The following is a 19,227-nucleotide window of genomic DNA, read 5'->3' as shown; positions in this document are numbered from 1 at the left end:
CCATAATCAAAAAATCTACAAACAATAAATGCTGGAGAGGATGTGGAGAAAAGGGAACCCTCCCACACTTTTTTGGGAATGTAAATTGGTGCAGTCACTATGGATAACAGTATGGAGGTTCCTTAAAAACTAAACACAGAACTACCATATGATCCAGCAATCCCACTCCAGGGCATACACCCAAACACAACCATAATTCAAAAAGATATATGCACCCCAATGTTCATCGCAGAGCTATTTACAATAGCCAGGACATGGAAGCAACCTAAATGTCCATCAACAGAGGAATGGATAAAGCAGATGTGTTCCATACACACAGTGGAATATTACTCAGCCATATAAAGAATGAAATAATGCCATTTGCAGCAACATGGATGGACCCAGAGATTGTCATACTGAGTGAAGTAAGTCAGAGAAAGACAAGTATCATATGGTATCACTTACTTGTGGAATTAAAAAAAGAGGTGCAAATGAACTTATTTACAAAACAGAAGTAGAAAAGAAACTTATGATTACCAGGGGGAAGGCGGGGAGGGATAAATTTGGAGATTGGGATTGACATATGTACATTACTATATACAAAATCAGGGGCTTTTCCAATGAGTCAACTCTTTGCATGAGGTGGCCAAAGTAATGGAGTTTCAGCTTTAGCATCAGTCCTTCCAATGAACACCCAGGACTGATCTTCTTTAGGATGGACTGGTTGGATCTCCTTGCTGTCCAAGGGATTCTCAAGAGTCTTCTCCAACACCACAGTTCAAAAGCATCAATTCTTCGGTACTCAGCTTTCTTCACAGTCCAACTCTCATATCCATACCACTGGAAAAACCATAGCCTTGACTAGATGGACGTTTGTTGGCAAAGTAATGTCTCTGCTTTTGAATATGCTATCTAGGTTGATCATAACTTTCCTTCCAAGGAGTAAGTGTCTTTTAATTTTATGACTGCAATCACCATCTGCAGTGATTTTGGAGCCCAAGAAAATAAAGTCTGACACTGTTTCCACTGTTTCCCCATCTGTTTGCCATGAAGTGATGGGACCAGATGCCATGATCTTCATTTTCTGAATGTTGAGCTTTTAGCCAACTTTTTCACTCTCCTCTTTCACTTTCATCAAGAGGTTTTTTAGTTCCTCTTCACTTTCTGCCATAAGGGTGGTGTCATCTGCATGTCTGAGGTTATTGATATTTCTCCCTGCAATCTTGATTCCAGCTTGTGCTTCTTCCAGCCCAGCAGACCCTGATGTTGGGAGGGATTGGGGGCAGGAGGAAAAGGGGACGACAGAGGATGAGATGGCTGGATGGCATCACTGACTCGACGGACATGAGTTTGAGTGAACTCCGGGAGTTGGTGATGGACAGGGAGGCCTGGTGTGCTGCCATTCATGGGGTTGCAAAGAGTCGGACACGACTGAGCTACTGAACTGAACTGATATACAAAATAAATAACTAATAAGGACCTTCTATAGAGCACAGGGAACTCTACTCATTACTCTTTAATAGTCTATATGGGGAAAGAATCTAAAGAAAAGAGTGGATATATGTATATGTGAAACTGATTCACTTTGCTGTATACTTGAAACTAACACAATATTGTAAATCAATTATACTCCAAAAAAACACATATTGCATGCTAGAAAAAAAAAGAATAAACTACCCCAAAGGTTAGCAGTTTAAAACAACAGTTATGATCTCACACAGTTTCTAAAGATTTGAATCTATGAACAACTGGGCTGGGTAGATCTGGCCCAGGGTCCTTCATTAGGCTGCAGCCAGTTTTGGCTGGAGCTGCAGTCATCCGAAGGCTGACTGGAGCTCGAGGATCTACTTCCAAGCTCAAGTGAGGGTTGGGAAGAGGCTTTGGTTTCTCACTACCTGGGATCCTTCATAGGGTGGCTTAAAATATGGCTTCCCCTGGAGTGTATAATCCAACAGAAAGCAAGAGAAATGCCACACTGCCTTTTCTGACCTAGCCTCCAGATCACCCACCACCACCCTATTCTAATCTATTCATTAGAAGCAAGTCACTAAGTCCAGGCAGCGATCAAGGGGAGGGGAATAATAGGCTGTGAATATTAGGAAGTAAGGATGACTAGAGGCCATCTTGGAGGCTCTGGCCACAACATCTGACTTTCAGTTAGCACTCAACAGCATGCTACAAAGCATCTCCGCATAGCATTGGCCATCTGACTCTCACAACTCCATTAAGGACGCTCAGAAGAGGTATGATGTACTGTTATTCTCATTTTATATATGAGGAAACTGAGGCTCAGAGAAGCTAGGGAAATTATTCAAGCTAGGGCCCAGGTCTTTGGTCTTCAAATGTAGAGCTACACACCAAGACACTGCTGATCCAAGTAATGGATCCAGGAGAAGCACAACTGAAGAGAAAGCTGCCTGATTCAGAGCAGCTGATGCAAGAATTTTCAAAGCTATAATGTGACTTCTTCTCATATAACTGGAAGGCCTAGGGCAGTAATAGAAACCTGGGTGCCCTGTTTTACTTATTACTGTGTTCATAGGGAACCACCGAGTCACGCCAGCAGTGACACAGAGATGGATCCACATAACTGTTTCTAAGAGTCAAGGGACCATCTTCAGACAGCATGTATGTTGTGGGTGTACATGAGCTGCACCACAGGCTGGCTTTTGTGGAAAACACCAAGTGAAGATGCCACGGTGGGGCAAATGAATGGAGCGATCCTGGAAATTTTGCTCACCTTACATCTGGCTCTCTTAGGGAGTTTCCTATGATCCTTCAGGTACCTACATGGGTGCAAAAGAAGGTGACCAGGGGACCCACAGAAACCTTCTGGGGGTGGGGATGGGGGGGGAAGTGGCTTCTTTGGAGAGAGTGGTGTTGGGAGGTCTACGCTGTCCCATTACATGAGTGGGGAAGGGCTGTCCCCAGAAGGGTGTGGGGCCATGGCGACTCAAGCAACTCAACATCCACTCAAGACAAGTGCACCTGAAAGGAGGCCACATGTGTCAGCATCTTCTAGAGGCCCCTGGACAGTGTTAGAGCCCCAAGTTGTAAAACTTAATGAAGTAGCAAAAAGAGAAGTAAGGTGCAGCTTTCCAGTTTCCAGTACAACCCTTTCCAGGGTTACTCAGTTGTCCTGCCCAAGGGATGGGCCTGGAGGGAGGGGCTGCCACATCCTCCACCCCCAGATCCTGTGAGGGTTCCTCATGGGGCCTGCTCAGAGCCCCGTATGTACGTGTCACCAGCAAAGACCCCGCACAGAGGACTAGTTTCCATGGGAGCAAAAGCAGCTGACAGCAGCAGAGAGGGGACCATATGGTTGGGGGAGATCACCACACCCTCTTAACAGCAGGTAAAAGGCACATAAATCCTGGACACCAGATGTAGAACTCATTGTAGATATATCGCTTGAGGGTCTTTTTAAAGGGAATCCTGCTCAAAGACAGCCTTTCCAGGGCTTGCTTCCCTCAGTAGAAAAAGACAGAGAGGTAGTTATATGGTGCAGGGTATCAGATCAGGGTGAGGGGACAGGGGACAGTCAGCTGAAGGACAGGCCCCTGCTGAGGACTCTGGAGTTACATTTAGAGGGAACCAGCAGCAAAGAGTTAGCAACAACCATCAGCCAGGCCCAGAGCACAGGAGGCCACTCAGAACAGCGCCCATCAAGTGAACACGCTCCCTGTCCCTTTCTCCTGCTCACAGACACTGAGAAGGAAAGGAGGTGAGGGACGGAGTCAAGGCCAACACCCCGACCCCTGCGGCCCTGCCACGGACCAGCAGGCACAGGCGCGAGGAGTCCGCCTTTTGCATGGGGACCAGTGTGCGGATGAGCACAGGCAGACTCTGAGATCCTGCAGGTTCGAATCCAGACTACCACAATCAAGTGAGTATCTCAATACAGTGAGTCACAGGAGCTTTTTGCCTTCCAAACACATGGAAAAGTTATGCTCACACTATACTATAGTCGATTAAATGTGCAGTTGCATTATATCAGGGGCTTCCCTGATGGCTCAGTGATAGATAAACCCGCCTGCAGTTTATCTCCTGCAGTCTCAATGCAGGAGACACAGGCTTGATCCATAGGTCGGGAAGATCCCCTGGAGAAGGAAATGACAACCCACTGCAGTATTCTTGCCTGGAGAATCCCATGGACAGAGGAGCCTGGCGGGCTATGATCCATGAGGTCTCAAAGAGTCAGACGTGACTGAGTGACTAAACAGCAACAACAAAGCATCATATCTAACAAAACAATGTACAGACTTAAATAATCCTCTATCACTAAAAGATGCTCACGGTCATCTAACGATGCAAAGTTGCCACAAACCTTCAATTTGTTAAAAAACAAACAAACAAACGCAGTATCTGTGAAGTGCAGCCAAGGAAAGCACAATTAAACAAGACATGCCTGGGTATCAGCCAGAACCCTTCCAGTGAATGGATTCGGACTGTGTTTGCTTCTCCAAGTGTCATTAGGCCTTTCTTTCTGTTAGCTAAGGGTGGCTGGAAAAGTCACGGGAAAGGACCAGGATATAAGGGACCATGGGAGACAAAAATTAAAATAAATCTCTTTTGAGTCCAACAGGTTCAACACGTTAGTTATGCACATAAACCTGATTCTCTCAAAGGCTCCTGCCAGCTCTAAGTGTGAATGAGCATTTATTTCATTAATGTAGACTTCAGCCTCACTTGCTATGAGCCAGGCAGTGGTCAAAGTGCTTCATTCCAGTATCAATAAATTTAATCCACATAAAAACCCTCTGAGGTAGGTATTATGAGCATCTCTGTTCTACTTATGAAGAAACTTGAGACACAGAGAGGTTAAGTAACATGTCCAAGCTCACAGAGCTAGCAAGTGGTTGAGCCAGACTTTGAACCAAGGCTGTTCACAGCCAGAGATCAGGAGAGACTTCCTGTCCTAAGTTCCACTCCTGGGTATCCAGCAGAGAGGAATGAAACCACATCTCCACACAGAGGTTTCTATCTGAATGTTCACAGTGGTATTGTTCACAACAGCCAGAAAGGGGAAACAATCTAATGGCCATTAACTGGTAGATGGATAAACAAAAGGTGGTCTAGGGACTTCCTGGGTGGTCCCAGTGGTTAAGAATCCATCTTCCAATGCAGGGAATGTAGGTTTGATCCCTGATCAGGGAACTAAGATCCCACATGCTGCAACTACTGAGCCCACGTACTTTATAGCCCGAGTGCTGCCACAAGAGAAGCCTGCATGCCAAAACTAAAGAAAGCCTGCTGCAAGGAAGATCCAATGCAGCCACAAATCAAACCAAACCAAACCAAAATGCAGTCATACGATGGAATACTATTCAGCCAGAAAAGGAATGAAATACCGATACAGCTACAGCACAGGTGAACATCAGAAAGATTCTGTGAAGCATAAGAAACTGGGCACAAGGGACCACATAGGGTATCTTTCTGTTTATAAGAAATCTCCAGAGTGGGAACATCTACATAAACAAAGACAGAATAGATCAGTGGTGGGCTGGGGTTGACTGTAAGGTGGCACCGTTTTGGGGGAGATGGCAATGCTCAAAAATTGCTTTGCAGCAATGGCTGCACAACTTGGAAAATTTACCAGAAACCATCGAAATGTGCACTTCTAATGGGTACATTTATGATATATGAGTTAAACCTCGATAAAACTGTTGCAAAACCAAAAGTGAAGGGGGCTGACCCTGGTCATAATGGCCCTTCCTCCTGTTATAGCTGGTTTATAGCTACGGCAAAAAGCCTTCAGAGGAACACCGGAGGGGAGAACTTCAGGCCATAAGGTCGTGTGAAACCTCTGTCTCTCCTTCCAGGCTCTGAAAACTTCTGGGCATTTGCACAGAAATGCCTCGCCACGTCCTTCTGCATCCAACCGGACTGTGGCACCAGGCCATCGAGATTCCTTTACAGAACTGCTCTGTTTTGCAAAGAGCAATTATATGCAGGGGAATTTCCTACCCCAAGTGAGACCCCTTCTTTATTATCCCCCAAACACCCCTGCATTATTTTGCAATGCAAAAGTCCTGCCTCAAGCCAATTACTCGGGAAAATGTGATATGCTATAATGAATTATACATGTGTTTTCTTTATGAATTTTTTTCCTCCTTGGGGATGGTAATTATGAGATAAATTGTTGGGGGTTTCAAGTCTTTAAATAACTTCTGGCCCTATCAGAGCCCTCTTGCTATATATTACCAAGCTAACTGGTGGCTTCCAAAGAAAAGGGAAAAAAAAAAGTCATTTTCAATTAGACTAGTAAAAAAAATATGCCAGTCATACATGCATACATACATACTCACTGATATATACATGTCAATATACATATATATACACATACATATACATATGTAAGTATAATTATCAGAAAAAAATGAATGAAAATTCAATACACTTCTTGGGAGATTCTGGTGGGGTCTTCAAAAGTTCCCCATTTTGAGGTGCATGTACCTCCCCTGGTGTTACAACTGAGAAGTCACTTCTGATGCATAAAAGTTCTCTTCAGATAAGAGAATGAGTCTCCACTGTGGGCGTCCAGTGGCTGACACACAACAACTCTCTTGTTAAAGTAAAGTCTGTCGAAGCTGAGACATTATTCACCCAAACTAAGGCAAAGTCTGTCTACTCTACAGTTTGGTGTTATAGGGATAGAACACAGTCATCTGCCGTTCATAGCTTATACTGGAGCTTTAATATTGTATAATATTGACAGAGGATGAGACGGTTGGATGGCATCACCAACTTGATGGACATGACTTTGAGCAAGCTCCAGGAGTTGGTGATGAACAGGGAAGCCTGGCGTGCTGCAGTCCGTGGAGTCGCAAAGAGTCAGATACGACTGAGTGACTGAACTGAACTAATAATATTGTAAGTGCTCTTTCATAATTCCATCAAACAAGAGCTTTGTGATCCTTTCATTACACCTTTGGGGACCATAAACCTTTACTTATTCAAAATCAGTACTTCTTTCCAAGGATCAAAGTTTCTGTTTTGCTTTTAAGTGGGAATAACAAAAAGCCATAGGCAGCTTTCGAGCATCATTCTACTCACTGGTTGAGTAAACGGAAAGCTAGCTCACAGGTTTATACCACTCTTTGAATCCAGTTCCTCACAACACATAATTGATTCTATCACTGACACACAGCAAAGAAAACATAAGTGTTCAAATCTGCTAAGAATACCATATTCCCCATAAGAATCAACTGCCCTTGGAAAAATCATCATATCAATGCACGAGGTGCCAGAATTCCCTAAACTAACAGGCCAGTTTTATGGAGGACCAATAAGATGTCCTGGTAAGTTGTCTGAAGGGTACTGTTACTCAGAATCACTCACAATTCTGAATAATGTGCTATTAACTTAAAAGAGATGCTGCCATTTTGTTGGAAAGCCTCAAGCAGAGTGCTACACCTATTCAACCTTGGAAGACAAAGAGGAAAGTAAGGCAATCTGGTTGATGCAACTGGCTGAGCTTGTTATCCTGACAGAACTCAAACGCTCTGAAGTTGGGGACAATACACAGTCCACTTCAATTACCAGTTGCACTCAGGTGATCCGTGAGTAACTCCCAAAGGACTGTGGCTCCAGCAGCCTGACTCCAGGATGGCCACCCCCTAGCAAGCTTTGTTCTGCTTACCAGCAAAAGTCTCCGTACACGGATTCACTCCTGCAAGACGTTTTGAGGTGCCGAAATCGGAGATCTTCACCACTCCACTATAGGTGTTCACCAGAACGTTATCACCCTTTGGAAAAGAAAGAACATCAAATGCTTAAAGATGGAGTTCAACAAACTCATGTAAAACTGACTTGGGTCTTAACCAAGGACTATGCGTCTCTAGGAAGACTAGATTCTGCTCAATCCACCCCCTCTGATAGTGCCTGCAGCTCCCGTGATCTGAGATGCAAAGTGACACCCCAGAGGCTCAGACAAGCAAGTACCTTGATGTCTCTGTGCACAATCTGGTTTTCGTGCAGGTATTTGAGGCCTTCCAGGATCTGCCTGGTGTAGAATTTGATGGTGGGCTCCTTCATCGGCCCCCACTTTGATCGCAGAAGAGCTGAAAGGCTTCCTGGCAGACACAGCAGAAAGCTCCTTAGGGTGATGAAGATTCAAGTATACAGGTTCAGGGAAATAAAATGTGCTGTTTCTAAAATGATGGAAGCACTTGTGCCACATCACTGTATCTGGCCTAAATGCACAGTCTTTCTTCCCTCTTTATGGCCTGTTTCCCATATGTGCAAGCAGAGAAGGGACTGGATGAGACCTGGCCCATGAGGCTGACCAGAGGTGGAGGGTGGGAAGGAACCCCTGGTGACCCCTGAAACTCAGCCAGGCCACCTTGGAGCTTAGCTCTGTTTAGCTGCGGGGAGTCTGGAAGAGAGCATGGCAGCGCTCTCTGAACTTGGAGGGCTGGCCTGACACTGTAGGTCCTGCACCCGCATCTCACCCTGAAATCAGAGGTGGACAGAAGCAGAGTAAAGGGCCCCTGAGGGAGACTGGGACCGGGATCACAGGAGGCTAGGGTTCTCGGTGCTCAATGTGAGAAGCTCCCAAGGCCAGGTCCCAGGGGAAGGACTGTTTTAATATTACACCCCTATTACACTATGAAACACTGAACCTTGAGGCCAGAAGAAAACCTTCCTTCACCGCCTGCTGACCCTGTGTTTCTGAGCTTACTGCCCAGGCCCTCGGCATCAGCTAGTCTCCCTTACACAGTGTGGTGCTATGCCTCAGTTTCTCCATCTGCAGAAGTGGGGTACACATCTATCTCCAACTCTGTGGTCATCCTCAGATCTTATACCTGGAACACCAATTCAGATTCTCTGCTTAGGCTATGAGCAGCTTGAGGGAAGAAGAGACTGCACTTCATCTTAAATGTAACCCTCAAAATCTAGCCTTTTCATACTGTTCATGGGGTTCTCAAGACAAGAATACTGAAGTGGTTTGCCATTCCCGTCTCCAGTGGACCACGTTTTGTCAGAGCTCTCCACCATGACCCGTCCGTCCTGGGTGGCCCTAAATGGCATGGCTCATAGTTTCATTGAGACAGACAAGGCTGTGGCCCATGTGAGCAGATGGGTTATTTTCCTGTGATTGTGGTTTTCAGTCTGTCTGCCCTCTGATGGAAAAGGGTATGAGGCTTATGGAAGCTTCCTGATGGGAGAGACTGACTGAGGGGAAAATCGGATCTTATTCTGATGTTCAAGCTGGATTCAGAAAAGGCAGAGGAACCAGAGATCAAATTGCCAACATCCGCTGGATCATCAAAAAAGCAAGAGAGTTTCAGAAAAACATTTACTTCTGCTTTATTGATTATGCCAAAGCCTTTGACTGTGTGGATCACAATAAACTGTGGAAAATTCTGAAAGAAATGGGAATACCAGACCACCTGACCTGCCTCCTGAGAAATCTGTATGCAGGTCAAGAAGCAACAGTTAGAACTGGACATGGAACAACAGACTGGTTCCAATTGGGAAAGGAGTATGTCAAGGCTATATATTGTCACCCTGCTTGTTTAACTTATATGCAGAGTACATCATGAGAAACACTGGGCTGGAAGAAGCACAAGCTGGAATCAAGATTGCTGGGAGAAAATCAATAACCTCAGATATGCAGATGACACCACCCTTATGGCAGAAAGTGAAGAGGAACTAAAGAGCCTCTTGATGAAAGTGAAAGAGGAGAGAGAAAAAGTTGGCTTAAAGCTCAACATTCAGAAAACTAAGATCATAGCATTCGGTCCCATCACTTCATGGCAAATAGATGGGGAAACAGTGGAAACAGTGACAGACTTTATTCTTGGGGCTCCAAAATCACTGCAGATGGTGACTGCAGCCATGAAATTAAAAGACGCTTGCTATGTGGAAAAAAAGTTATGACCAACCTAGACAGCATATTCAAAAGCAGAGACATTACTTTGCTAACAAAGGTCCATCTAGTCAAAGCTATGGTTTTTCCAGTGGTCATGTATGGATGTGAGAGTTGGACTATAAAGAAAGCTGAGCACTGAAGAATTGATGCTTTTGAACTATAGTGTCAGAGAAGACTCTTGCGAGTCCCTTAGACTGCAAGGAGATCCAAACAGTCCATCCTAAAGGAAATCAGTCCTGAATATTCATTGGAAAGACTGATGCTGAAGCTGAAATTCCAATACTTTGGTCACCTGATGTGAAGAACTGATTCATTTAAAAAGACCCTGATGCTGGGAAAGATTGAAGGCAGGAGGAGAAGGGGATGACAGAGGATGAGATGGCTAGATGGCATCACTGACTCAATGGACATGAGTTTGAGTAAACTCCGGGAGTTGGTGATGGACAGGGAGGCCTGGTGTGCTGCAGTCTATGGGGTCACAAAGAGTCACACATGACTGTGTGACTGAACTGAACTGCCTGGCTCTTAAGATAATTAGGCTTTTAATGTAATGGCAGGCTCTTAATAACTATGGGTTGAATGAATGACGGAATACAGATTTCAAGGTTTTTAGATTATTATTAATTTTATCATTATTTTCTTAAAATGAGCACTTACTGAGTTCTTGTTCTCTGCCTGGTACCATTTTGAGAGCCTTATATCCATTACCTCATTTACCCAATCCAACACTGAGATAGTGTCATGACTCCCATAATTTTTACTACTCCAATTATTAGAGTACTTATTGAAGGCAATGGCACCCGACTCCAGTACTCTTGCCTGGAAAACCCCATGGGCAGAGGAGCCTGGTAGGCTGCAGTCCATGGGGTTGCTAAGAGTCGGACACGACTGAGCAACTTCACTTTCACTTTTCACTTTCCTGCATTGGAGAAGGAAATGGCAACCCACTCCAGTGTTCTTGCCTGGAGAATCCCAGGGACAGAGGAGCCTGGTGGGCTGCCGTCTATGGGGTCGCACAGAATCGGACACGACTGAAGCGACAGCAGCAGCAGCAGCAGCAGCATTAACACTCTAATTTTAAAATTCATTTATTCACAGAAAATTGAGGTCACACAGCTTACAGATGGAAGGACCAACTCAAACTAGATAGTGGGCTCCAGATGGGTGGGACTCCTACCCCCACATACTACTGCCAGTTTTCAGGGACTTTGTGGATCAAGCACTGCTGTTCACTTTTACAGTCAACATGTTATTTTGCAATGTCATTAAAAACACCTCTGTTCCCTCTCCTCCAAAGCATATTTCAACTCCTAGACTGTGAAGGCCTCAAGGCAAGAGACTATGCTTTATTCATTTCTACGTCTCTAGTGCTTGGCCCAGCGGCTGGCATGCAGCAGATCCTCAATGAATATTTGATGACTGAACTACCAGATCAGGGCTGGACTGTTTATGTGACATTGCAAAATCTGCATCTGACTCCTCTGGGAAACAAAAGCCCTCCCACACCTAACACATCTGTCACTTTTTAATGGCAGGATGGATAATGGTGCTCGTGTTGTATTTTTGTCAGTGATTTTCACAGCGTGAGACCGGAAGACCAGCAAACACTCACCCCCAGGCACCTGCTCCATAAATATCTTGATGTAGCCATTCTCGGACACGGAGCCTAGGTATTGAACAATGTTGCGATGCTTGAGGTACTTGTGCAGGGAGATCTCCTCGTGCAGAGGCTGGGAGTACCTGGGAGCAAAAACAAAGCCAGTGTCACCTGCCAGCTCCCTGGGGCTTGGGGTCCACATCGTGTCCTGCCAGTACCTGCTCTGCTGCCAGCCATCTCTTCTTTCTGGGAATATTCTCTCCCCAAGCTCCCAGGAGACTACTTGGCTTCCCATCTGTTCTAGTCTTACTCTGCAAACTCACTCCAGCAATAGTCACCTAATGGCCCTCCCAGCCTCAGCCTCTGGCTTCTTTGGTCTGTTCTCCTCCAGCTGCCACAATCCTCCTTCCTAAAACACACACCTCATCTTATTACTTCCCTTCACAAAGTCCACATAAAGACTTCAGTGCTGGGGACTTCCCTCATGGTCTAGTGGTTGAGAATCTGCCTTCCCATGCAGGGGATGTGGGTTTGATCCCTGGTCAGGAAACTAGGATCCAGCATGCTGCGGGGCAACTGGGCCTACAGGCTGCAACTGTTGAACCTGTGCTCTCTGGAGGCCACATGCTACATCCAAAGCCACAGAGCACAGGACCCCATAGGCCCCAACGAAGATCCGATGCAGCCAGATACATAAATAAATATTCAACAGAAACCACACTGCTTAACATGGCACACGAGGACCTTCAAACCCAGGTCAGACTACATCTTTAAAACTGTCTGCCTCGTCCCAAGAGCACCCCAGTGCCCTACATCTTACAGTCAAGTCACAACAGACAATTTGTTCATGCTAGCAGCTTCTCCCAACAAACAACTGCAACACCCCATCCATCGTGAAAATAAGAGACAGAATACTGGACAAGGAATTCAAGACACTGGATCCTAGTCTTGTTTCTTCATGTCCTTGGAGAAGTCATTTAACCTTCTTAGCCTTAGAAGGTGGACGAGTTCATTTCAGATCCTGGCTTATAATTCAAATATCATAATGCTCAATCCCATTAAAAAAGACTGGATGAACATGTCAATAAATAAAAGAATAAATGATGAAGGGCCTTGTCATTTAGTTGCTCAGTCATGTCTGACTTTTTATGACCCCATGGACTGCAGCCCGCCAGGCTCCTCTGTTCATGGCTTCTCCAGGCAAGAATACTGGAGTGGGTTGCCATTTCCTCCTCCAGGGGATCTTCCTGACCCAGGGATCGAACCCGAGTTTCCTGCATTGCAGGTGGATTCTTTACCATCGAGCCACCAGGGAAGCCCAATGAAGGGTTTTTCAGCAGCTAGAAATCACTTTTACTCTATCCCGAATAATTTACTGAGCCCCTGGATGTAGGGATGTTTGCACATATCCATCAGCGTTCATCACTGCAGGCAACATTGTGGACATGGTCAGAGCATGTCTGCGGAGCAGGGAGCTGCTGTTTCTCATACCATGGTCATTACCGTGTATGTTGCTTCTCTACAAAAACATTTGACAGTCAACACGTTCTTGTTTAGAATTAGGAGGCGTATGAATTTTAAATGGAATAAACATTTAGTTAACACTCTAAAAAATGTATGAGAAACAAATTGCTAGTACTGGTGGTTTAAGAAAATACTCTAAAACACTCTATGGGTGAGGTTGAAAGGCAGGGTACAGAAAAAAGTCTGTATTGCAAAACACCAAATTTCTTTTTACCACATTTTCTGCAATGATACACCTGAACACATCGTAGCCATTTAAAATTGTTACAATGGGAACTAAGGCACTGAGTCACATTTAAAAATATTGGCAAACAAATATCAATGTAAAAATGTTCATTTCTACCTGATGGGTGGGAAAAAAACTACAGTCTTCTTTTAAAATGTGACTCTGCAATCCACATGCCTGTAAGTGAAGTTGTTCCATTTTCTTGATCTATTTACAATATGCAGAGCATAAAAGCAGATCACCCTTATGAGAAAAAAAAATTATAACTTCTTGATGACAGAAAGCTTTCACCCTTACTCCCTCCTCTGCACCATCAGTGGGGCACATGGGACCTGGGGTATGGGGGTGGCAGCTGCGAAGGCCCGCCTGACTTGCCTGCTGTCTCTCTCTGGAATTTCTTTGATGGCTATTCGCACTTGATTGCTCAGATCTCTGCCAGCGTACACGACTCCATACGTGCCCTTCCCCAGCACCACTCTCTCACCTTTCTCATCATGGTCGTACTCATACTACAGAAAAAAAGTAATGAGATAAAAAAGCCCACACAGTGTCCTGCAATTCAAAAAAAATATGACAAATAACATTATTTGAGTACCAGGGAGGTTACATTTCTTAAGTATTTTTCATTAATTAATTACTTTGAAGGAGTAGAGTTCTCAGTTATTCATATATTCATAATATGGTTTAATGAAATGAAATATAAGAAATTTAAAACTATAGCTCATGTGTAACTTGGTGGGCTGACCTGTTGGAGATCTCTCTCCACTTTAATGTTGCAATTTAAAAAATACTTCTAAGCAACTATACTCCAAGAAAAAATTATTTAAAATTTTTTAACAAGACAAAATAAACATGCTTCTAAGCATGTTGAGTACCACAAACAGGTGCCTTCCTGCATGATGTCTATCAACTTGTCAGGAAAGCAACCACTTACTATATAGCCCAGAAAAGAACTGAAGGCAAATAAAACTGATTTCATACAAAGTACACATGCTGCCCCACCCCTACTTTTAGAGGTATAGATCTAGCACTAAACACATACTGCAAAATTCCACCTGTCATTAGTATTGCTCTTTTATTCCCCCAATCTTATCATCAAAAACCTGTGGGACTTCCCTGGTGGTCCAGTGGTTAGGGCTCCGTGCTTCCACTGCCGGGGGCATGGATTCAATCCCTGGTTGGGGAACCAGATCCCACATGCCATATGGTGCGGCCAAAAAAATAAAGTAACAAAAAATTGTACAGCTTCATTCCAGTTCGTTCTTCTCAGTGATAAAAACAAATGGAACTCCAGGCTGAGCAATATTTATTTAAAGCAGAAGTAGTCAGGCATTCTTTCTGTTATTTTCTATGTCCCACCATGCCTCCTTACAGAAGTGCACAGGACATGCATATGTGTCCCTTCCCCACCCACATCTAGGGATGCGCACAACAATTACAATTACTAGTGGGTCCCATCACTGTCTGATTTAACCAGACATCAGCCAGACAACCAGACATTCATAACAGGCTTTTATCTCCCACCTTCCTCTGCCTCCACATTTGTTACCTTCAAAGGGCATCACTCAGTTCGTTTTTACAACTAACTTTGATTCTAAGCTAAGAATTCGAGTACCTGACTCAATTATGAAAATGAATCCCTTTGATATTTTCTGAAAGAAACCTCAAAGAACTAATTTCAGCTCACTTGAAAGTATAATTAAAACTCACTAAATTACATGGATCTGAATTAGTGGTAAGTCTGACAAATTATGCAAGATTTAAACACATGTGTAGTGATGTTGTATCTGTGAACCATCACTATACTGTCCAAAAAAAGCTGACGATCCTTTCTGAATATTATTTTCTTAATACTAAGAAATTAACATTAATTTCTGAACATCAATATCATTATATTTAATATATGCAGTAGATATAACTAAAGTCATTTCAGACATAAATGAAAAAGTCTGCTTCTAGTTGTCCAACTATTGCTCTTGTGGTTTTACAAATATTATCAATTAGCATAGAAAAAGCTTTTCTGTCAGTTGTACACCAAAGGGAATTTTAGTCTAGTCCATGTCAGATTTTTCTTACACATTCTGGTTGATGGAGTCCCAAAGTAATGAGGTTTTTCTATAGAGAGGCATTAAATTTAATCTCTGACAGTCATGAATAGTGGTTGCTAGCTTGTTCATAAATGATTACTTAAAAATACACACAAAGAACTTTCACACAAAAAAAATGGGACATTTTCTTTAAGTATCAAAAGCACAATAGATAACTTTTTCCATGTTCCAGGTCTTCTGCGACTCACCTCTAAGGTATCCCCATCCATCTCTCCCTCCAGCTCCACTGTGCTGCCCACTCCATTGGCTATCATCTCTTTGACCAAAGAGCAAAACCTAGAACACCAATCACAAAGATGCTGTTAACTATGATCATTCCTACTCCTTACCTCAAACTTATCCTTATTACATTAAACTGTGATTAAATATAAACTACAAGTTACAGAGCAATCACTCCACCCCTTGAACTGACATGGTACTTTTCTGACATGGCTATCTAATCTAATTTAAATACCCATATGATATGCATCCCCACCAACTGGGTGGCTCATTGATACTTGAATACCCCCAGTGTCAGAGACCTCATTACTTCACAAGGCAACCCATCCTTCAGTGAACTCGATGAGAAATGCCTCACTTATATTGAACTAAGACTTCTTTTATGGGGGTCCCATTAACAGAGTGCTTAGAATTAGTCTCTTTTGTGCATAACTGCCCATTAGATAGGTATTGGGTTGGCCAAACAATTTGTTCAGGCTTTTCCATAGCATCTTATGGAAAAAAAAAAAAAAAACCTGGAAGAAACTTTTTGGCCAACCGAACACATAATTCTATCTTGTCCCTGTAAGTCTTTCCTTCTTGTGCCCTCAATGTTTCCCCTAGTGCTTGTTAACAAATCATTTAACTGGTAATTCCTCAAAGGTATCCCTGTGCTATATTATTCTTCAAGTCTGGCCCCGAGACCAGTGTGTCATGGGTAATTTAATCAGTGCTGAGGATATTGCTGGTGGGGGGCAGGGGCAGCAGGCTTGCCAGGTGGCTCAGTAATAAAGAATCTGTCTGCTAAACAGGAGGCACGGGTTTGATCCTTGGGTCAGGGAAGTCCCCTGGAGAAGGAAATGGCAACCCACTCTAGTATTCTTGCCTAGGAAATCCATGGACAGAGAAACCTGGTAGGCTTTAGTCCGTGGGGTCACAAAAGAATTGTGACACAACTGAGTGACTCAGAATGAGTATGAATGATAGTGGGACCATCACCTCCCAAGTTGCCAATACTCTAGCTCTTAGTGACAAATAAGGTCCTGCATAAGGGGAGGGTGAGAAGGAAATGCATAAGACAACCTCATCATTCTCTTCATGTAGACTAAGCTTAATATCAACTCTAATCCATAGATCTTCCTCACAAATGCTGGCTGAGCCATATCAGCCACTCCCTAAACTTGTGCAGTTGTTTCTTTGCATACAAATGACTTGCCTCAGAAGGTCTGTATTCAGTATTCTCTCTTAGGGTAGCAGGGAAGAATATTGCAGACTTTAAGGGAATTTCTACAAAACATTAAAATGTTCTTCTCTAACACATCCCATCTCCGCTTCTTCTAAACTTTGAAAGCTGGGAAATGTGATAAGTCAGGCTTCTTAAGAAACATATGGTATGCACTCAACACAATAACATTGAAAAAAACAGGGTCAAATGTTGAGAACATGGAACAACTGGAACCCTCATACATAACTGGTGGCAGTATAAATTGATATGACCACTTTGGAAAAGTACTGGCAGTATCTACCAAAGCTGAATATAAACCTCCCCTATAATCTAATAACTCCATTCCTAAGTACATCAACGAATATGTTCACTGAAAGGCACGCACAAGGGTGTTCACAGCAGTTTTGATGATAATGGCTCCAAACTGGAAATAATTCAAATGTTTGCTAGAACAGATAAACTGTCACATATATCCACAGTGGAATACTACAAAGTGAAAAAAAAGATGAACTAATACTTACAACATGGCTGAAATCACAGAGAAAGAAGTGAGAAATAAGAGTACCTACTTTATGATTCTATTTATTTGAAGTTTAAGAACAGGCAAAACTAACTATTGATGATAGAAATCAAAATAATTACCACTGGGAATGGGTTTAATGACTAGGAAGGGGCATGGAGCACCTGCTGGGGTGCTGATACATTTACCACACTGTATGCACTTCACTTGTATGTACATGACATCTCAATTAAAAAATAACTTAAACACATGGCAAGAAAAGGCACTGAGGACAGAATGAGTGTCAGAAAGCTAAACTCTGTAGTAAAAGGATGTTCTACATGACATTTGCCAGCATTTTCCAACTCTAAGTTGAAAATTGTGACCCAAGCGTTCTCTGGGCTGATATTTTGTCTGATTTCTAAATATGTTGTGATAATGACTATCTGAGACACACTGAATTAAAACGTTCTCAAATTACATGATACAAGCTCTCAGAGACAAACTATGAATAAAGGAATCTTCCTCAACCTGATAAAGGTTACCTATGGAAAACGTACCAGTAATATCATGCTTAATGGTGAAAGACTAGATGCTTTCCTCCTAAGTTCAGGAACAAGTCAAGGATGTCTTCTCTCACCACTTCTACTCAACATCATACCACAGAGTCTAGTTGGGAAAATTTGGCAAGAAAAAGAAAGAAAGGCATCCAGGTTGGAAAGGAAGAACTCCTAACTATCGCTCTCTGCAGATGACATGATCGTGTATACAGGAAATCCTAAGGAATTCAATAAAAACTATTAGAACTACTAAGTGAGTGCCAATTTGCAGGACACTAAATCAATATAAAAAAATCAAGTGTATTTCTATACACCAGCAATGAACAATCTGAAAATAAAATTTGAAAAACTCCACTTACAATAGTATCAAAAACAAGATCAGTTCAGTTCAGTTCAGTTCAGTCACTCAGTTGGGTCCGACTCTTTGCGACCCCATGAATCGCAGCACACCAGGCCTCCCTGTCCATCACCATCTCCCGGAGTTCACTCAGACTCATGTCCATCGAGTCAGTGATGCCATCCAGCCATCTCATCCTCGGTCGTCCCTTTCTCCTCCTGCCCCCAATCCCTCCCAGCATCAGAGTCTTTTCCAATGAGTCAACTCTTCGCATGAGGTGGCCAAAGTACTGGAGTTTCAGTTTTAGCATCAGTCCTTCCAAAGAAATCCCAGGGCTGATCTTCAGAATGGACTGGTTGGATCTCCTTGCAGTCCAAGGGACTCTCAGAGTCTTCTCCAACACCACAGTTCAAAAGCATCAATTCTTTGGTGCTCAGCCTTCTTCACAGTCTAACTCTCACATCCATACATGACCACAGGAAAACCATAGCCTTGACTAGACGGACCTTAGTCGGCAAAGTGATGTCTCTGATTTTGAATATTCTATCTAGGTTGGTCATAACTTTTCTTCCAAGGAGTAAGCGTCTTTTAATTTCATGGCTGCAGTCACCATCTGCAGTGATTTTGGAGCTCCCCAAAATAAAGTCTGACACTGTTTCCACTGTTTCCCGTCTATTTCCCATGAAATAGGTCCCATGATGGGACTGGATGCCATGATCTTCATTTTCTGAATGTTGAGCTATAGGCCAACTTTTTCGCTCTCCTCTTTCACTTTCATCAAGAGGCTTTTTAGCTCCTCTTCACTTTCTGCCATAAGGGTGGTGTCATCTGCATATTTGAGGTGATTGATATTTCTCCCGGCAATCTTGATTGCAGCTTGTGTTTCTTCCAGTCCAGCGTTTTTCATGATATACTCTGCATAGAAGTTAAATAAGCAGGGTGACAATATACAGCCTTGATGCACTCCTTTTCCTATTTGGAACCAGTCTGTTGTTCCATGTCCAGTTCTAACTGTTGCTTCCTGACCTGCATACAGATTTCTCAAGAGGCAGGTCAGGTGGTCTGGTAGTCCCATCTCTTTCAGAATTTTCCACAGT

General features: G+C 43.4%; 1 protein-coding gene across 1 annotated transcript in view; it reads right to left on the bottom strand.

The window, feature by feature from the left end:
- The window catches only part of MAP3K15 (mitogen-activated protein kinase kinase kinase 15), a 150,442-nt gene that overhangs the window by 13,194 nt on the left and 118,021 nt on the right, over positions 1 to 19,227 (bottom strand). The window contains exons 16-20 of the mRNA XM_040265360.1: positions 15,500 to 15,587; positions 13,579 to 13,712; positions 11,469 to 11,596; positions 7,924 to 8,054; positions 7,622 to 7,727 (exon numbers count right to left, since the gene is read on the bottom strand). Of these exons, the coding sequence (XP_040121294.1) occupies positions 7,622 to 7,727; positions 7,924 to 8,054; positions 11,469 to 11,596; positions 13,579 to 13,712; positions 15,500 to 15,587 (587 nt within the window). The remainder of the gene's footprint in view (positions 1 to 7,621; positions 7,728 to 7,923; positions 8,055 to 11,468; positions 11,597 to 13,578; positions 13,713 to 15,499; positions 15,588 to 19,227) is intronic.

The sequence above is a fragment of the Oryx dammah genome, unplaced genomic scaffold (assembly GCF_014754425.2).
Source record: "Oryx dammah isolate SB20612 unplaced genomic scaffold, SCBI_Odam_1.1 HiC_scaffold_23, whole genome shotgun sequence".
NCBI lineage: Eukaryota > Metazoa > Chordata > Mammalia > Artiodactyla > Bovidae > Oryx > Oryx dammah.
Note: the sequence above shows the minus strand (reverse complement) of the source record. Positions and strands in the feature narration are given on the sequence as shown.